The 16,195-nt window shown below is 41.4% G+C and overlaps 1 protein-coding gene across 2 annotated transcripts in view; it reads right to left on the reverse strand.

Annotated features, from left to right (window-relative positions):
- The window catches only part of FNIP2 (folliculin interacting protein 2), a 131,938-nt gene extending 116,483 nt beyond the window's left edge, over positions 1-15,455 (reverse strand). The window contains exon 1 of one of the 2 annotated variants that reach the window (XM_043566475.1): positions 15,069-15,455. In XM_043566475.1, the coding sequence (XP_043422410.1) occupies positions 15,069-15,181 (113 nt within the window). In that variant the 5' untranslated portion in view covers positions 15,182-15,455. The remainder of the gene's footprint in view (positions 1-15,068) is intronic. The other variant, XM_043566494.1, reaches the window with a different exon arrangement.
- Positions 15,456-16,195: the final 740 nt, after the last annotated feature.

Raw genomic sequence — 16,195 nt, forward strand, 5'->3', positions numbered from 1 at the left:
TAAAAAAAATTACATCACCTGGCAGCTGAAAAGTAATTACAAAAAGGGGATAAACAAAATAAATGGGATAAACACACTTGCTAGTTAATTCTGAAATACAAGCACTAAGAGATATTCTTAAAGCTTCAAAGAGGAAAATTTATACAAAAATTTTAAAAGCAATTCTAGATAACAACTAATAAATTTATATTTCTCTAACTAGAGGTACTGGCTGAAAATAAACAGGTTTAAATAAGTATATTTAAATATTTACTGAGCTCCTATTAATGGACTCAGTGCTATGCTATGCACTGCAGGAACATACATACATATAATGTTCCGTGCACTTAAGGTATAATCTGGTAGTGCTTGGACAATTAAAAAACAAAACAAAACAAAACAAAAACCAGCTAGTAGAATGCGGTAAGTGCCATAAAAAAAAAAAAAAAAAAAAAAAAAAAAAAAAAAAAACTTGAAGTTTAAGAGTTCAGAGGGCACACCTGTTTGAGTCAGTCACAAAGACAATCCCAGAGGTGGCATCTGAACGAAGTTTGAAAGAGCAAATAGAATTGTGACAAAAGTAATCTTGGGGAAGTGAATAGAAAAAGAAGTCTTAAGAACAAAATATGGGTTTCCTGGGCCCCCTGGCAAATACTGGCTTAGTATCTGCCCTAATAACTACTGCCTCAAGAACAGCACTATTTGTGGAGTATCCAACTGCACCTCAAATTCAGCATGTGCATGGGGGGTGGGAGGAAGGGGAGGGTGGGTGATGGGTATTGAGGAGGGCACCTGTTGGGATGAGCACTGGGTGTTGTATGGAAACCAATTTGACAATAAACTTCATATACTGAAAAAAAAATTCAGCATGTGCAAATCAAACGTATATACTCTCTTTTTAGAAGTAATTTCTCCTTACAGCTGTCCTATTGCCATTCTCCCAGGTTACTCAGGCTCAAAACCTTGAAGTTATTTTATATATTACACCCAACACAGGGCTCGAATATACAACCCCAAGATCACGGGTCACGTGCTCTTCCGAATGAGCCAGCCAGGCGCCACCATATTACTACTTTTTAAAAATTATTTATTCTCTTCGTTTACAATTCACTCTCCCTCACTTTCATATCCCATTCAGTTTTTCCTCTAAAATATGCCTCATATACATTCCTCCCTGCATACCAGTTAGGTCCTCAAAGAAACTACATTCAGAGAAAGCAATGGAAGACATATAAGCCCTTAATTACTTGCTAAGCTTTGATGCCAAATCTCACCCTTAAATCCTAATACGCTGGGCTGGGCCAGACTCTGGAACTGGATGGGACCAGATGGAGAATTCTAGCTATCAGGATTTTAGGCCACCCAGAGCCTAAACCAATGCAGGTCAAATGAGCTTCTCTTCTGCCCCCAAAAGGTCACACAGGAACTAATCTGATGGTGAAGAAAAACCCTCACTGGGAATTCCAGCCAGCAAGGAAAAGAAAAGAAAGAAAAAAAGAAGAGAAATATAAAAACTTCTTGCTGCACTTCTTAGGGCAGAGTTGGCCAAGGCCCCATATCCCAAATATTTCTAGGATGGGAAGAAAAGGGGAGTCTTCTAAACAAAAAGGTGATAACTGATAGGTGAATAATACTTTAGGATTTGTTATGAAGGAGAAGAGAGACCCTGTTATTTTCTCCTTGAGGATTACTGTGTCCCTCCTCCACTAAAAGTATCTCTGAGGTACTTGTGACCTAGTGCCTTACACATAAAGGTTTCTAAAATAAAAGGAAGGAGAACAGGTCTGACATCATGGCAATACTTTAATCCAAGGTAAATTACCTACTTACTATGGTCTGCTGATTGGACCACAACAATTCTGGCAATCAGGATGCCTGCGTGGCTCAGTTGGTTGAGCATCCAACTTCGGCTCAGGTTCTCAGTTCATGGGTTCGAGCCCCGTGTTGGGCTCTGTGCTGACAGCTCAGAGTCTGGAGCCTGAAGCCTGCTTAGGATCCTGTCTCCCTCTTCTCTCTGCCCCTCCCCCACTCATGCTCTGACTGTCTCTCTCAAAAGTTAAACATTAAAAAAACAATTCTGACAATCAAGTGCCAATTATGACACAATTCTGAAAAGAATCTTCCTCTTAAACAGCTACTTCACATGCTAGTAGGTCAAGGCAAGCTCAAGAGAACTCACATAGCTACTGCTGCGTTCAATATTGCGTACAATATTGACTTTAACGGTCCAAGCTGTAAAACTCAATACTCGGCATAATCCAAAGAGCAGTACAGCACGGTAATCAGGTGTAAGATCAAAGTCCAGCACACCCTGGACTTGAAGGAGGGAAGACTGGAAGAAGGAAGACACAATGACGAACAAATTATGAAGTGCTGAGTTTGCGCCTCCTGGAACTAGGCTGCTTTTTAATAGCTTTATTTGGAACGAGCAGAGGTTGCACACTTCTCTTGGCACATTATCTAAACTAGTACTGCATGAAATTATTAGGGGCAGTACTCAGCACTTCAGTAAGATAAGATTACTGGACAATTAAAAGCTTTTCCTTTCTCTTGTTTCCTCATTTCCCCATTCCCAGCACCCCCCTTTCCATTTGTAAAAAATGTGACTATCATGAGTAACTGAGCTAGTCTTCAAACACACACTCCTCTCCTGGGTGTCAATCTGGAATTTTAGGACACAGCCAAAACTGGCTTTTCACCAATGACTGGAAAGTTAATCAACACAAGAAGCAGAACTATCAGGAAACTACTTAAAAGAAAAAAAGAGGGGGGCGCCTGGGTGGCGCAGTCAGTTAAGCGTCCGACTTCAGCCAGGTCACGATCTCGCGGTCCGTGAGTTCGAGCCCCGCGTCAGGCTCTGGGCTGATGGCTCGGAGCCTGGAGCCTGTTTCCGATTCTGTGTCTCCCTCTCTCTCTGCCCTTCCCCCGTTCATGCTCTGTCTCTCTCTGTCCCAAAAATAAATAAACGTTGAAAAAAAAAATTTTTTTTAAAAAGAAAAAAAGAGGTCCTGAGATACAAAAAGAGATATCTGGGGCTGGAGAGAGAGATGAACAAGCTGAGCACAGAGGATTTTTAGGGCAGTGAAAATATTCTGTGTGATATTATAAGGACGGATACATGCCATTATGCACCTGTCCAAACTCACAGAAGCTAAAATACCAACAGTGAACCCTAAAGTGAACTACAGACTTTGGGTAATGGGTCAGTGTAGGTTCATTCTTGGCAACAAATGTACCACACCGATGACAATAATGAAGGAGGCTATGCGTGCGTGAGAGCAGGGGCTGCATGGGAAATCTCTGTACCTACCCCTCAAATTTATTTAAATCTAAAACTGCTCTAAACCACTAAAGTTTTATTAAAACAAAAAAACAAAAAGCAAAACCCAGATAACTGTATCTGATAGGTTTATCAAGCATGGGTTCTGTCACAGGCTGGGAAGAAAGTCATAAAAGGTGGGAGCATGATGTTACTGGCTTGTGTTAAGGCTTTTCCCTTTGGAGATGAGAGGTCTGGGATTGGGGGAGAGCGGGAAGACTAAGAAATACAGATAAGTTCTGCTTGCTGATATCATACACAGTAAAACTGCACTAACTTGGAGCCCAGCATCAAAAGTTAGGTTAAGGTCCCTGTGCTGAGCAACACGCTTCACCAATCCATTACTCAAAATTGTAGTGGCTCCCCGAATGCCTTCAAAGAAGGAACTCCACTTTTTGATGACGACAAGCTACCTGCTATCTCCCTACAGTCTGGAGATGCTCAAGAGATGGGATTAATACAGGGAAGTAGCTAGAGAAACTGGGGGGAGAGACATTATATTTAAGTGTCTTGAGAGTTACGAGAGCTGCCATTTATCGAATGCCTGATAGGTACCAAGCACTATGTAACATAACTGACATATATTTAGTCCTCATAACAACCTTACATGAAAAGCGATTTTACATCCATTTTACAGTTGAAAAAATTTCAAGAGAGAATGATGTGGCATACCTCCTAAGTGGGGAAGCCAGGTTTGAACACAAGAAATGCAGACCCATAACAAAGTCCCTACACTTTCTATTAACCTTCAAGGTATAGATTGAAGACCCCTCATCGTCTCTTTGGGATACTTAAATTTACACTGAAAATTAATAATGCTTTCAAGGCCCTGCACAATCTGGTCCCAATGGATCTTGCCTCACTGGAGCATTCTTATTTCAAAAAACAAAACAAAACAAAACAAAAACACAAAAAAAACCAAACAGCTCATTCATTAATCCAGGAACACTTCTAAGATAAATCATCTTCATCTCTCGGAAGCTGTTTTCCCATCAGATTTTATCTCCTCTGTAAAGCCTCCCCTAACCAGCTCAGATTAAAGAGCCCTTACTGTTTGCTTTCATCTTAATCTGACACTGGATATTTGGCCCAGGAGTCCACTGCTTCTCATATTATCACTTAGCTTTTTACACTTAATATCTATTACTTGGCACAATTAAAATGGGAAGCCCCCCCTGGGGCCCCTGGGTGGCTCAGTTGATTAAACGTTTGACTTCAGCTCAGAATCTGGATCTGAGAGAGCAGTTTGGGCGTTTACATCTTTCTAGATGACTTTAATGTCCAGCCAGATTTAAGAACCACAGGGTTTGGGGTGCCTGGGTGGCTCAGTCAGTGGAGTGTCTGCCTCTTGGTTCAGGCTCATGTCATGATCTCACAGTCCGTGAGTTCGAGCCCCACAGCTCTGTGCTGACAGTGCAGAACCTGCTAGGGATTCTCTCTCTGCTTCTTTCTCTGCCCCTCCCCTGCTCATTCTCTCTGTCTATCAAAACAAATAAACTTAAAAAAAACAGAACCGTGGGGACTAACTAAAGTACTGATACATGCATTTATTCAATGGAATAGTAGGTAACTTATCAGCAAAACGCAGAACAGTATACAGGCAACTACCATTTTGCATGAACGAAAAGAGAGTATTTTTTTTCTTATATTTGCATTGAATATTTCTGAAAGGATATAAAAGAAACTGTTACAATAATGGTAGCCTCTGGAAAGAGTGATCAGGGGTGTGAAGTGAGAGGTTTATATTTCAACGTATATCATTTTATATTGTCTCATTTTTCTTCATCAGGTGCATTTAAAATTCATAATCTTGAACAAAGTCAAATCATAATTTATAGACAATTTTCAGGAACACACGGCACTAAGAAATGTATCGAATCCCACAGCGGGGGCCAGGCAGCAATATTCACGGGGTTTCTGTGGAGACCCTCACACTGAGAAAGAACCAAGAGGCTGCCAGGGGTCCTTCTTCACCCTTTGGGCAGAGACAGTAGTTCCTGCTCTTCTACCTCCTTCTGCCCTAGCAACTAACTTATTCAGTGTACCATTCTAAAGCAAATAGTCATTGCCTGTTATGCTTGGGAAAAGTGTTTACTCATAGCTCACTTCCTCACACAGCATAGGTCATCTTTATACATCAGTCTGGGTTAAGAGCTTCTTAAAGAACATGTCAGATTTCTAACCCATTTTTAAGTTAGTTTCTCAAATGGAAAGCAGAAATAATTCCACCTTTTCTTTAAAGTACTTACTTCATGGAACATGCACACAGTTCCTGTAGGGTTCAAAATACCAATATTGTTTTTATAATTAAGTGTGCTATATCATAAACATGAAAAAAACAATTGAGTGAAGTTCATCATATAATGTATTACAGTTCTACCAAACCACACAAGAATTCAAATAAATCTAAAAAGTACAGAACAGAGTTTTACATTTTATCAACACGGCTAATAATTTGAGAGGTTCATAATACATAATACTTTTCCAATAGTTTACTTTCAACAGCTACAAGATTTTATAACTGGGTCTCAGACATATTACTTAGGTGTCTTTTTAGTTTAGTTGGGTGTGTGTGTGTGTGTGTGTGTGTGTGTGTTTGCTGTTTTTTTGTTTTTTGAAGAGAAGACAGTTCCCTTTAGAATATTTATCCTATGATTTTGATACCAGAAAATTTTTCATATAATTACTGGGAAGAAAGAAATTGAGTTGTATAAAATAAGATTCCTTTAAGCAATGCCACAATGCATGCCAGAAACATAAAGAAGTTCCCTACAAAAAAAGCACTATTATTTCAAGAGATCCGATTCTGGAATACCAGAGAATCTTTAAGGATTGTTAGTTTTCAAAACTCTTAAATACATTCATTCATTCAACAGCTATTTATTAAATGCAACCATTTAGCACTACATTAAGCACTACAGACACAATGACAGGACTAGGATTTAGAAGAACTCCCATATCAGTGCTCTAACCCTAGCATGTACACTTCCTTGTTTCATTCAATTACTTTAAATATATGCTTTAAAGTGGGAAATTTAGGGGAACCTGAGTGGCCCAGTCAGTTAAGCATCTGACTCTTGGTTTCGGCTCAGGTCATAATCTCATGGTTCAGGAGTTCGAGCCCCACATCAGGCTCTGTGCTGATGAGGAGTCTCTCTCCCTCTTGCTCTCCCTGTCTCACTCTCAAAACAAGTAAGCTTTAAAAAATCACAAATAAATAAAGTGGGAAATTTACAGGATCTTATTACTATTTCTCCATCATATTTTATAAAAGACTTGGGTAAATAAGGACAATTAAGAAGTAACTGATAACACACAATTTTTTTTCTATAACCCTAATGGTTTCAAATGTAAGAAAAAAGAAAATGTCCAATCTTCAGGATACACCAGGGAGAGAGAGTTGGCAGTATGAAGTATTTATAAGGTGTTAAAAGGCAGAACAGATTAGACTGGTGATTTTGTTGCCTCTTCCTAACACATCTTAAATCAACACCTGTTTCATCTCTCCAGGAACGTGCAGGTTAACATCTAACTTGTCTTCAACTTGTGAAGAAATAGAGTTGCCATGACAACTGAATGAAAAGTTTAGTTAGCATAATTTATCCAATGAAATGCAAAAATCCACTTGATGCCATTTAACTGATACATGTGTACTTGTAAGCAAATTCTTTTTTTCTGTTTGTCAAACTTAGATTAAATGTTAATCTATTCTCTGGAAAGTTTCAGGGACAAAACAGTAAATACACACACACACACACACACACACACACACACACATACTTTTTTGTTAGAGTAGGCCACCAATAAATAAAATTCAACGATAACTGACCATTAAATCTTAGCAGTACTGCACTTAGAATTACATTCAGTATTACAGGGTCTCAAGTACCCTAAATCAAGGAAAAGCAGACACTTGTAAGTTTATTTCTTGCTATGTTGTCAAGTAAATTCACGTACCTGTTCAATTTCTACTTATGTCTCTTATACAACGTAACCCAGGGTGTATTCAAATACGTGGACTATCAATTTTCTTAGAAAAAAATATTTCCATCATAAACACACAGAGTTTAAGCTGTTCACATGTGCTACATAATCATTAACTTCCAACGTGCAACTAACCTTGCTGGAAACTAGACTGAAGTCCCCACCAGATATGTAGGTTCTCAATCTGTCCCCCTCAGCTTTCTAGAGATAAATTTCTACTGCACCCACGCATACTTTCACTTAGGGACCTTGCATGAATTGGTTGTCATTTTCAATTAGACATCAGTGAATAATCAAACACCAGTGATCACTTATTTAAAGATGTATTCTAGGGGCGCCTGGGTGGCTCAGTCGGTTGAGTGTCTGACTTCGGCTCAGGTCATGATTTCACGGCTCGTGAGTTCGAGCCCCATGTCAGGCTGTGTTGACAGCTCAGAGCCTGGAGTCTGCTTTGGATTCTGTGTCCCTCTCTCTCTCTCTCTGCCCCTCCCTCGCTCATGCTCTGTCTCTCTGTCTCTCTCTCTCAAGAATAAGTAAAACATTAAAAAAAAAATTAAAAAAAATAAAGATGTATTCTAGCAAGTACAGAAAAGTCCTCATTTATGACTTAAAAAAGTCAGGTGTGGTGATAAGGTCAGCTTTATTAAGCAGTATACATATCTCTTTACAACACTATGCTGGGCACAAATTCTAGAGTACAAGCAAGAATACGGGGACAAATAACTAGAAAACTATTCTAAATATATATAAATGAAAGGCATACAGTTAAGGAGAAAGCAATATGGTAATCAGGGATCCAGATTATCCATGCTAATATCAAAATCTTAGATAACAGAAAGAACACTCTGCTATACAACACTTACCCACAACGTTACAGTATTAATGAATGCATTTATTGCATTTAATATATTGCATTATTTTGGCACAAACAGAAAATGCAATAAGAAAAAAAAATATGTAGCATGGTGTGTGAGAAGGCATATTGTCCTTTTCAGAAGTCCATTATAAAGGCAGCTGGACAGATTCTGGCTAAACACAAGTGGGATGCCAGCCCATCTCCTTCCATCCCCATCCCACCCTCCCATTCAAGCACTGGTTACAAAAGTGCCTGTGTGGCCCTGAGAAGTGAGTCATGGATGTTCCATTTACAGACGGGGTGGAGTTGGGGGAAATCACTATTACATGCCCAGTTAGCTGGAAAAGTCCATCCTGTTTTTCCTCTTTTACATAATAATCATTTTTCACAAACCTGAGATAAAGAATACTTGGTAAGTAGGAACTCACCAAATATTTCAGCAAAAGGGAAAGACATACTACTTTTACAGCCAAGGACATGACCTCATAGTGCAGTCCTAACAATTCACACTAGGCAAGGGACTCGTACAATCAGGATAAAACATTTGTTCCTTTTCGCCCACACCAAGAAAAACAGTGGCTGGAGAAATCAGCACAGTGCCAGTTTCCAAATCAGATTCACCCACCAGGAGTTCACACAGACAGCCAAAGCATTTCATGAGCGCAAAGACAATCTTTTACAACTTCCTTTGCCAAGGAAACAAAACAGCAAAGTGGCTTCCTTACACTGACCTCACAAGTAAGCCATGAGACACACAACCTTAAGCCACAATGACAAAAATCAACGCTCTCTTTAGATCTATACTCTATGCATTACAACACCACATGCCTGGCCCATCTTTCAATACCACGTACTAAGCCAAATGACAATGTGTAACATGACCAATTCACATTTCAGAACTTAAAATTATAATACATATCCTAGCTTTAAAGATATCTGATCCCAGCCCCTTAACTTCTCCAAGTTCTCCCACATCTAGAAGGTTGTGACACTTTTTTCTAAACACATTTCAAATAAATCTTAATTAGAGCTCTCTCTCAGTCACCAACTGAAGACCTGCAGGCAGCTCCTAACCTCCGTTCTGATGAAGATTACAGTGGGCTCTGAAGCGTGGGGGAAGCAGTGACCCTGCCCAACTAGTAAAAATTTTGCACATGTATACTGCCTACAGTTATCAATACCAACAATTAAATTGGCCTCCTGAGGCTTGTAATGGACTGAGGTTTTAAGCACATTAAAATTCACTGCATATTACTTTTAATAACAGGAACTACCAGTTATTTTAATGAAGAGGAAAACTTCTACAAAGAGTTTTTATTCAAATCAGGCTTCTCCACAAATATTATCCTTACCCTCCCCACACACCTCCACCTCACAGTGTAAAATACTCAAAGGCATTCAACATTTAAAATAATTGAAACCATAAAAGCCACACAAATTCATCAGAGCAAAATCCAACAAAAAATCCTACACAAAAGAGTAAAGTTAAATTTTCAGCCACCCCTTTTGGCAGCCACCGGCTGGTGTGCAGGGCTGCTCTCTTCCGTACATGCAGCATCAATCACATTCCTATTTTTAAAAACTATCCCTGTAAGTTTGTATCTTGCTGTTGCTTTTTATACTGAGAACTCCTTTCTGTGTGTGTATACATATACGTATACGTGTGCACGTATATGTGTACACACACATGCATGCACACACACACACACACACACACACACACACAAAACAATGATTTGGCTGCTGCAGAGTATCATCCATTGTGCAACGGTATCATTCTGCCTAACAATATTCCCCCTTCAGCTAAATAAGATTTTTTTCTTGATAAGAAAAATAGCATATAATTCTGAAAAACAAATACACCATACTCCTAAAAATATTCCTGAACTCTCAGTCACCTCTATCCAGGTCTGAGTTACAGCCTGCTGTGTGTCTTTAACACTCCTCTGAAAACTTGGGTTTCTATGTCACCACTAACAATGTCAAGGTAAAAAAAAAAAAAAAAGTAAATAAAAACATGTCACTTCAGTTCTATCTCAAGTCTCTGAAAAATGGTTTAATTTTAATAAAAGCCTGAATGTGAATAATACTCAACTGCATGACTTAAAAGGCTCCTTAGTAATACTTAAAATCAGTTTGCACCACATTTGATTATTTTGAAAAAGATTTTCAAACTCATCATATTACCTCCGTACCACCTACGTAATCCTATGACATAGGACTGGTGCTGTGACTTTACAAATGATAAAACTGAGAACCAGAGAAATGAAGAGACTTGTTCAGGCCCATGTCGACATGGTGACTGAGGCAAGACTAAATCAATGATCTCCTCAATTTGTCTTCCAAGTGCTTTTAACAGAGCCCACTGCATTAGCTGGAACAATCCCTTCTCTACCTCTGCCAAAAATCTCTAATAACCCCCAACGGTGTACGGCATGTTTCAGGACAAGGAGATAGGATGTAAAGAGTATGCCAATAAATCCAAAACAGCAGGCAAGGAAACCTCCAGGAAGACTTTTAGAAAGTAGAAAAAAAAAGAAATCAAAAGTGCTATTTGTCCCATGTGTGTCACATGTCTTAGGTTATAGGCATTAAAAATGAGTGCAGTGGAACTACACTGAGTTTTCTCCAGAATATTCTCCCTACTTCAGAAAAATCTCATTAGAAATGCATATATCCTGGGAGCTGGCAGTGGGCGGGGAGGAAGCCCTTCTGTGTAATTTCCCTCTGTCCAAGAGAAGACTAATTTATACTCCTACCCTCAGTCACACGAAGCATGAGAACAGTGAGTTCTTAATGCCTTACTTAATGTAAAGATTTACTCTTTATCAGTGTTTCAGTGATCTTCTTGTTATAGTGTCCAATGTGTACTTTGCTGTTTATTTATCTTGGCAAATAATCTGTGTCCTGTGTCATGAGTGTCCTACCTTGATTTGTACAGGTGGAGCCAAAGCCACAAGCACATGGGCATCAGATGTTATTTGATAATGATGATAAGTGGATTAAATTATACTTATACTAACCCTGTAACAGATTACTTAAATTTGTTCTACCAGAACAATATGGATTAGTACTAACTAGGCCATTTGGCCTTAGATATTCAGGACTGGAGGGGAGAAAAAATGGAGTCTACTTCTAGCATTTTATAGCTAGCTACCAAACAGCTGAAATGCCTCCACTCATTCCTCATGTCCCAGGTGATATATAAGCTTACTCACTTCATCTAACGGGTCCAAAATAAAGTATTTTGACAACCTATGAGCTTTTCACCTCTCTGTTGCATATATATTTTAGGTGAAGACTGGTCTACTAATTTAACAGAGACATTGAAAAAAAAAACAACCACAAACTTTAAAATAAAACCTCAAACCTGAACCAGATATGCAAGTCAATGGGCATACAGGCATACCTTGGCTTTTAAATTTTCCTATATGAACATGCTGATCTCAAATCCAAGGTGACCAGGAACCCAATTTTATTCCTGACTTGAACCTCTAGACACATCACCTCTTTTTGTTCTACTTTAACTTTCTCGAACAAAGAGTTGTTCAAATAAATATTTATGTACCAACTAATTCAAAGTGAAAGCTTTCTGAAGACCAGCAAATAGAGGATACTCTCAAATTTCAAGACCATAATGGAACTTTATAACTTTAAATAGAGCTTACGCTTCACAGATACCATAATCATATATTGTTCCTAACTACTTCTCCCAAACATGGAAATTCAATCTCTTTTGATTTCTTTTGTTTTCCTAGAAGTCTCTTTCCTCAAAGCTATGAAAGGGCTTTTGTTGAGATCCCAAATAAAATACAGTTAAGAAGGAATCTTGACTGTGATGATTCCCTTTTTAGATGGAATGCCAGAAAACATGAAGATCTGAAAACGACCTATGATATTAGCTACTCAGATTGGACAGAAAACTTCCTCTTTCATCAACTATAGTGAGTGAAAACCAGGGGGTGAGAGAACAGTAAGAAACCCAGGGAAGTGACTAGGAGGTGCACAAGAGTAAACAGAGTAACATGAAGGGCAAACTTGACAAAAGGGAGAACTTCAGAGAATTGGAGAAAAGTTTAAAATAACTAGCGAAAGTCCATGACAGAAAGAGAAAAGATATAAAAAGGCTTCCACTGGGGCGCCTGGGTGGCTCAGTTGGTTAAGCTTCCGATTTCAGCTCAGGTCATGATCTCGCGGTTCACGAGTTTGAGTCCTTGTCGGCCTCTGTGCTGACAGCTCAGCGCCTGGAGCCTGCTTCGGATTCTGTGTCTCCCTCTCTCTCTGCCCCTCCCCTGCTCACGCTCTCTCTCTTTCTCAAAAATTAAAATTAAAATTAAAAAAAAAGGCTTCCACAAACTCTAAAACAAACAACAACAAATTAATTAATAAATACAGTTGGATCTTAATTTTACTTAGGCTTTTCTCCAAAACATGTAATAAAAGCTACAAAACTGCCCAAAAAGTCTACCGGATTCCTCAGCAGAATTTCATCCTCAAGATTTACAAGTTACATACTGTATTTAAATGTCCTGAAAAATAAATTCATGTTAGGAATACTAGATTTTTAACCTGAGGATTTTAGCGTAACTTCTCAAAATCTATTCATATATAAAGTGGATTCCTAAGGGCAGCTAATCCCCTGTATAAGGAAGGCACCCACTTCCCCAAAAAGCACATGCCAGCTCCTATTTCGTAAAATGTGAATAAAATGAAGCACAAGGCAAGAAAAGGAAATTTTCTAGGAGACTTTTCCCAGGAGGGTTATACTGCATCTCAGAGTTACACTAGGTGGAGAGAGCAGGAGGAAAGACTTGCTTGGGTGTCCTTTGTTGATCTGATGTGCGCTGGTTGATTTGTCCCCACCTTCCTGAGTCTGTACAGACATCTGCTAGTTCACTTCTTTTTCCATGATGACCCCTGGCAGGGACACTGCTTAAAGGGCCTCATCAAGTGAAACGTTCAGCTGAGAGCTCCAATTCTCCTTACCTATCTCAAAACTCTACCTCAAAAACTTGTAGACAATCCTAACGAGGTCAAGAAAAAAAAAAAAAAAAGTCTTTGGCATACTTTTGTGCTCTTCATTATACACCAATGGGACATCAGAACACTATACTGAAAATGTTCCCACAAAGTGGGAATCAATTTCCCTAATATGGCCAGGCCCTAAATATAGCCACAATTTTTTTGTTCAAAATACACTCAATTAAACTTGTGGCTGGAGGAAATGGCGGTGGGCAACTGGGCAGAGAGCACAGGAAACAGTGACAGTGTAACCCCACTATCTCCACCAACATTAAAATGGCTTTAAATGCCCTTGACAAGGGCTGCCAAAGTAAAGACACTGGTAACACACATGCCCTTTTCTCTCCGGGCTTTGTTCCCTTTAGTCGAGTCTGGGTTACTTGCAGGGAAGAGAAGAAATTCCATACCCTGGGTCTGAAGTAATTCTACCATCCTGAGAAGGGACACGACATCAGTAGTACTCAAAGTGGTGAATGGAATGGGATTCCCTACTCAGATTATAAGGATTCAGTCGGCCTAAAGGAAACAGGAGAATTTAACTAGGGTAGTTTAAAGTCCTCACGATTTACCTTCCAAATAACACCACACCCACACACACTTCACGAACACAAAATACTGGTATGTAATACTCACAAAACTGCAGCGAGGAGCTATGTTTTTAAATGAACGGAATTCAAGAAAAGCAAACTCTAGAATACAAAACCTAATCCAAAATTTACTCGGAAGTTTCACTTCAAACTCTTAAAAGGTCTATTAATACTGGTTCTGAACTTGTTTAATAATAAACTGCTTCTGCAAGACATTCTGGCCAAAAAGCGGTAGCAGCGTGTCACCATTGGAAGTGGATACTCGATTTAAAAATTTGCTGGATAAAACTGGTATAGGTACATGAACAAACTTCCCAACATAAGTGTGCTGAAAGGCAACACCGGGCATTTTAAGTCATCTTCTAAAAGTTGGCTCTCGAACGCAGAATTAACGCAGACATTTTAAAAAGTGGATTCTGGGGTCAAACTGCTTGGGTCAAAATGCAGGCTCTGCCGCTGTACTGTGGTGAATCCCGGACACCCTGCTGAAGTTCTCCCGACTTTAAGTCTCCTCATCTGTAAAATGGGAGTTAAAATAGCACCTACCTCACAGGGTTGTTAAAAAAATAAATAAATGAAAGAAATCACCATAAAGCATTTAAGATGGTAAGCGCTCAATAAATACTGTCAATTCTTAGTCAAAGGTGTGTGTTCACAAGGTCGGATCTATTAAATACGTGCATCAGCATTGTTAAATTAAAACCTCAGCCATTTCATAAAAGCATTTTACTCCCTCTTTCCATACATCAGGCGGCATCAACCTTCGAAAAGATGTGCAAATTACACACTTTCATTCATCCGTTTGAGAGCTTGTCACACACAACAAGAAGGAAGGAAGATGCCTTTTTCGTGACTGTTGCTCCTTCATAACTTCAAAATACTGTCACGTACACAATGGGTTGGAGCTGCCCTCAAAATGACAGCACACAGCTTTGCAGCGCCCGCAGAGGCGTCCAGGCGGCTCTGCCGGGAAGGGGTTCACCCCAATTCAGGGCGAATCTCCCGTCTGCACAGCCAAGCAAGCGCACGCCTGGGAATCCCAAGGAACACAAGAGAACTCTCTGCAAGGAGGAAGGGACCCTGAGTAGCGGGGAAAGAGAGGGAGGGAGGAAGCGGAGGAAGGGAGGAAAGGACCCTCCCGGTCACAGAGGTTTCGGAGCCACACTCGGATCAGGCGCGTCCACGATGACAAGCCCGGGACCCGGTGCCGGCGCTGGGCTGCGACGTCCCGGGCGGCCCACTCCCTTCTCCTTCCCTCCCCCGGCGGGTACCGAAGCCAACTCCGGTCCCGCTCCAGCCTCGCCTCGCGGCGCCCCCTCACCTAAACGCGGGTCCTTCCTTGGGAGCCCTGCCCTGGGCAGACGCCGACGCCGAGCTGCCGCCGCTGCCGCTGCCCTTTTTGTTAAAGAGCTTCTGGAGCAGGGTCGGGGCCATGATGCTGCCGCCGCCGCTGCAGCTCCGGCCGTGGCGCTCGGGGGGCCGGCAGCTCAGCGCGCAGCCGGGGGCGGCGGCCGCGGCGGCGGGGCCATCGCGGCGGCGGCGGCGCGGCCGCCCAGCCTTGTGGGAGCGCGGGGCCGCTGCGGCTGAGTAACTCTGCTCGGCGTCGGGGCCGCCGGAGGCCGGTCATATGACTGAGCCGGCCCGCCGCCGCCGCCGCCTCGCGCGCTGACAGTTATCTCCTGCGGGAGGAGCCCGCAGCCCCACGGCGGCGGCGGCGGCAGCGGCGGCGCGGGAGGAGCGCGGCCGCCCAGGCGGCGGCCATTGGCCGGGAGGCCGCCCGCCCCGGGCTCACGTAACCCTGGTGGGAGGCGAGGCCCGGATCTGGCGGCCCTGTGCTCCCAGCACGCGGGGAGCGGAGGCGGGGCGGGCGCGGCGCTTAAAGGGGCCCAGGAGGCGGGGGCGGTCGCCGCGCGGCCCGGGTGGGCTGCGGGAGGGACGTGGCTCCGCGAGCGGCGCGTGGGGCTGGAGGTGGCTGCATTCTTTCGAAAGCGAGAGAGCGGCTGGGCCGATCTTTGTTCTTTTGAGACAAAGCCCCTGAACTTGGGTCCTGGCTTTGTGCAGGTGCAAGGGCTCGTTTATAGAAACCCCATGGCGCTGGGAAGGGTTTAAGACGTGAGGTTGCTGTTTCACAGGACTGATTCGAATGTCACAACACCCAAGATATTGGCATGTTTCTACCATATCGATTAGATCTCTCCGTCTTTTTTTTTTTCTTTCTTTTTCTTTTTCTTTTTTTTTTTTTTTTTTTGGTTTTTAATTTAAACTCCTTAGTTCGATCTTTAGCATCTTGGGTCACTATACCGTAGTTATATAAAAAGTTGCTTGTGAAATTAAAAAACACATGGAATTCACCACATAGATTTAGAAAATTAAGAGAAGCTATTTTATAACAAGAGAATGCTTTCCTAGTACATACTTAACCATCAAGGCACATAATAATCTGATATC

Source organism: Prionailurus bengalensis, chromosome B1, assembly GCF_016509475.1.
Source record: "Prionailurus bengalensis isolate Pbe53 chromosome B1, Fcat_Pben_1.1_paternal_pri, whole genome shotgun sequence".
NCBI lineage: Eukaryota > Metazoa > Chordata > Mammalia > Carnivora > Felidae > Prionailurus > Prionailurus bengalensis.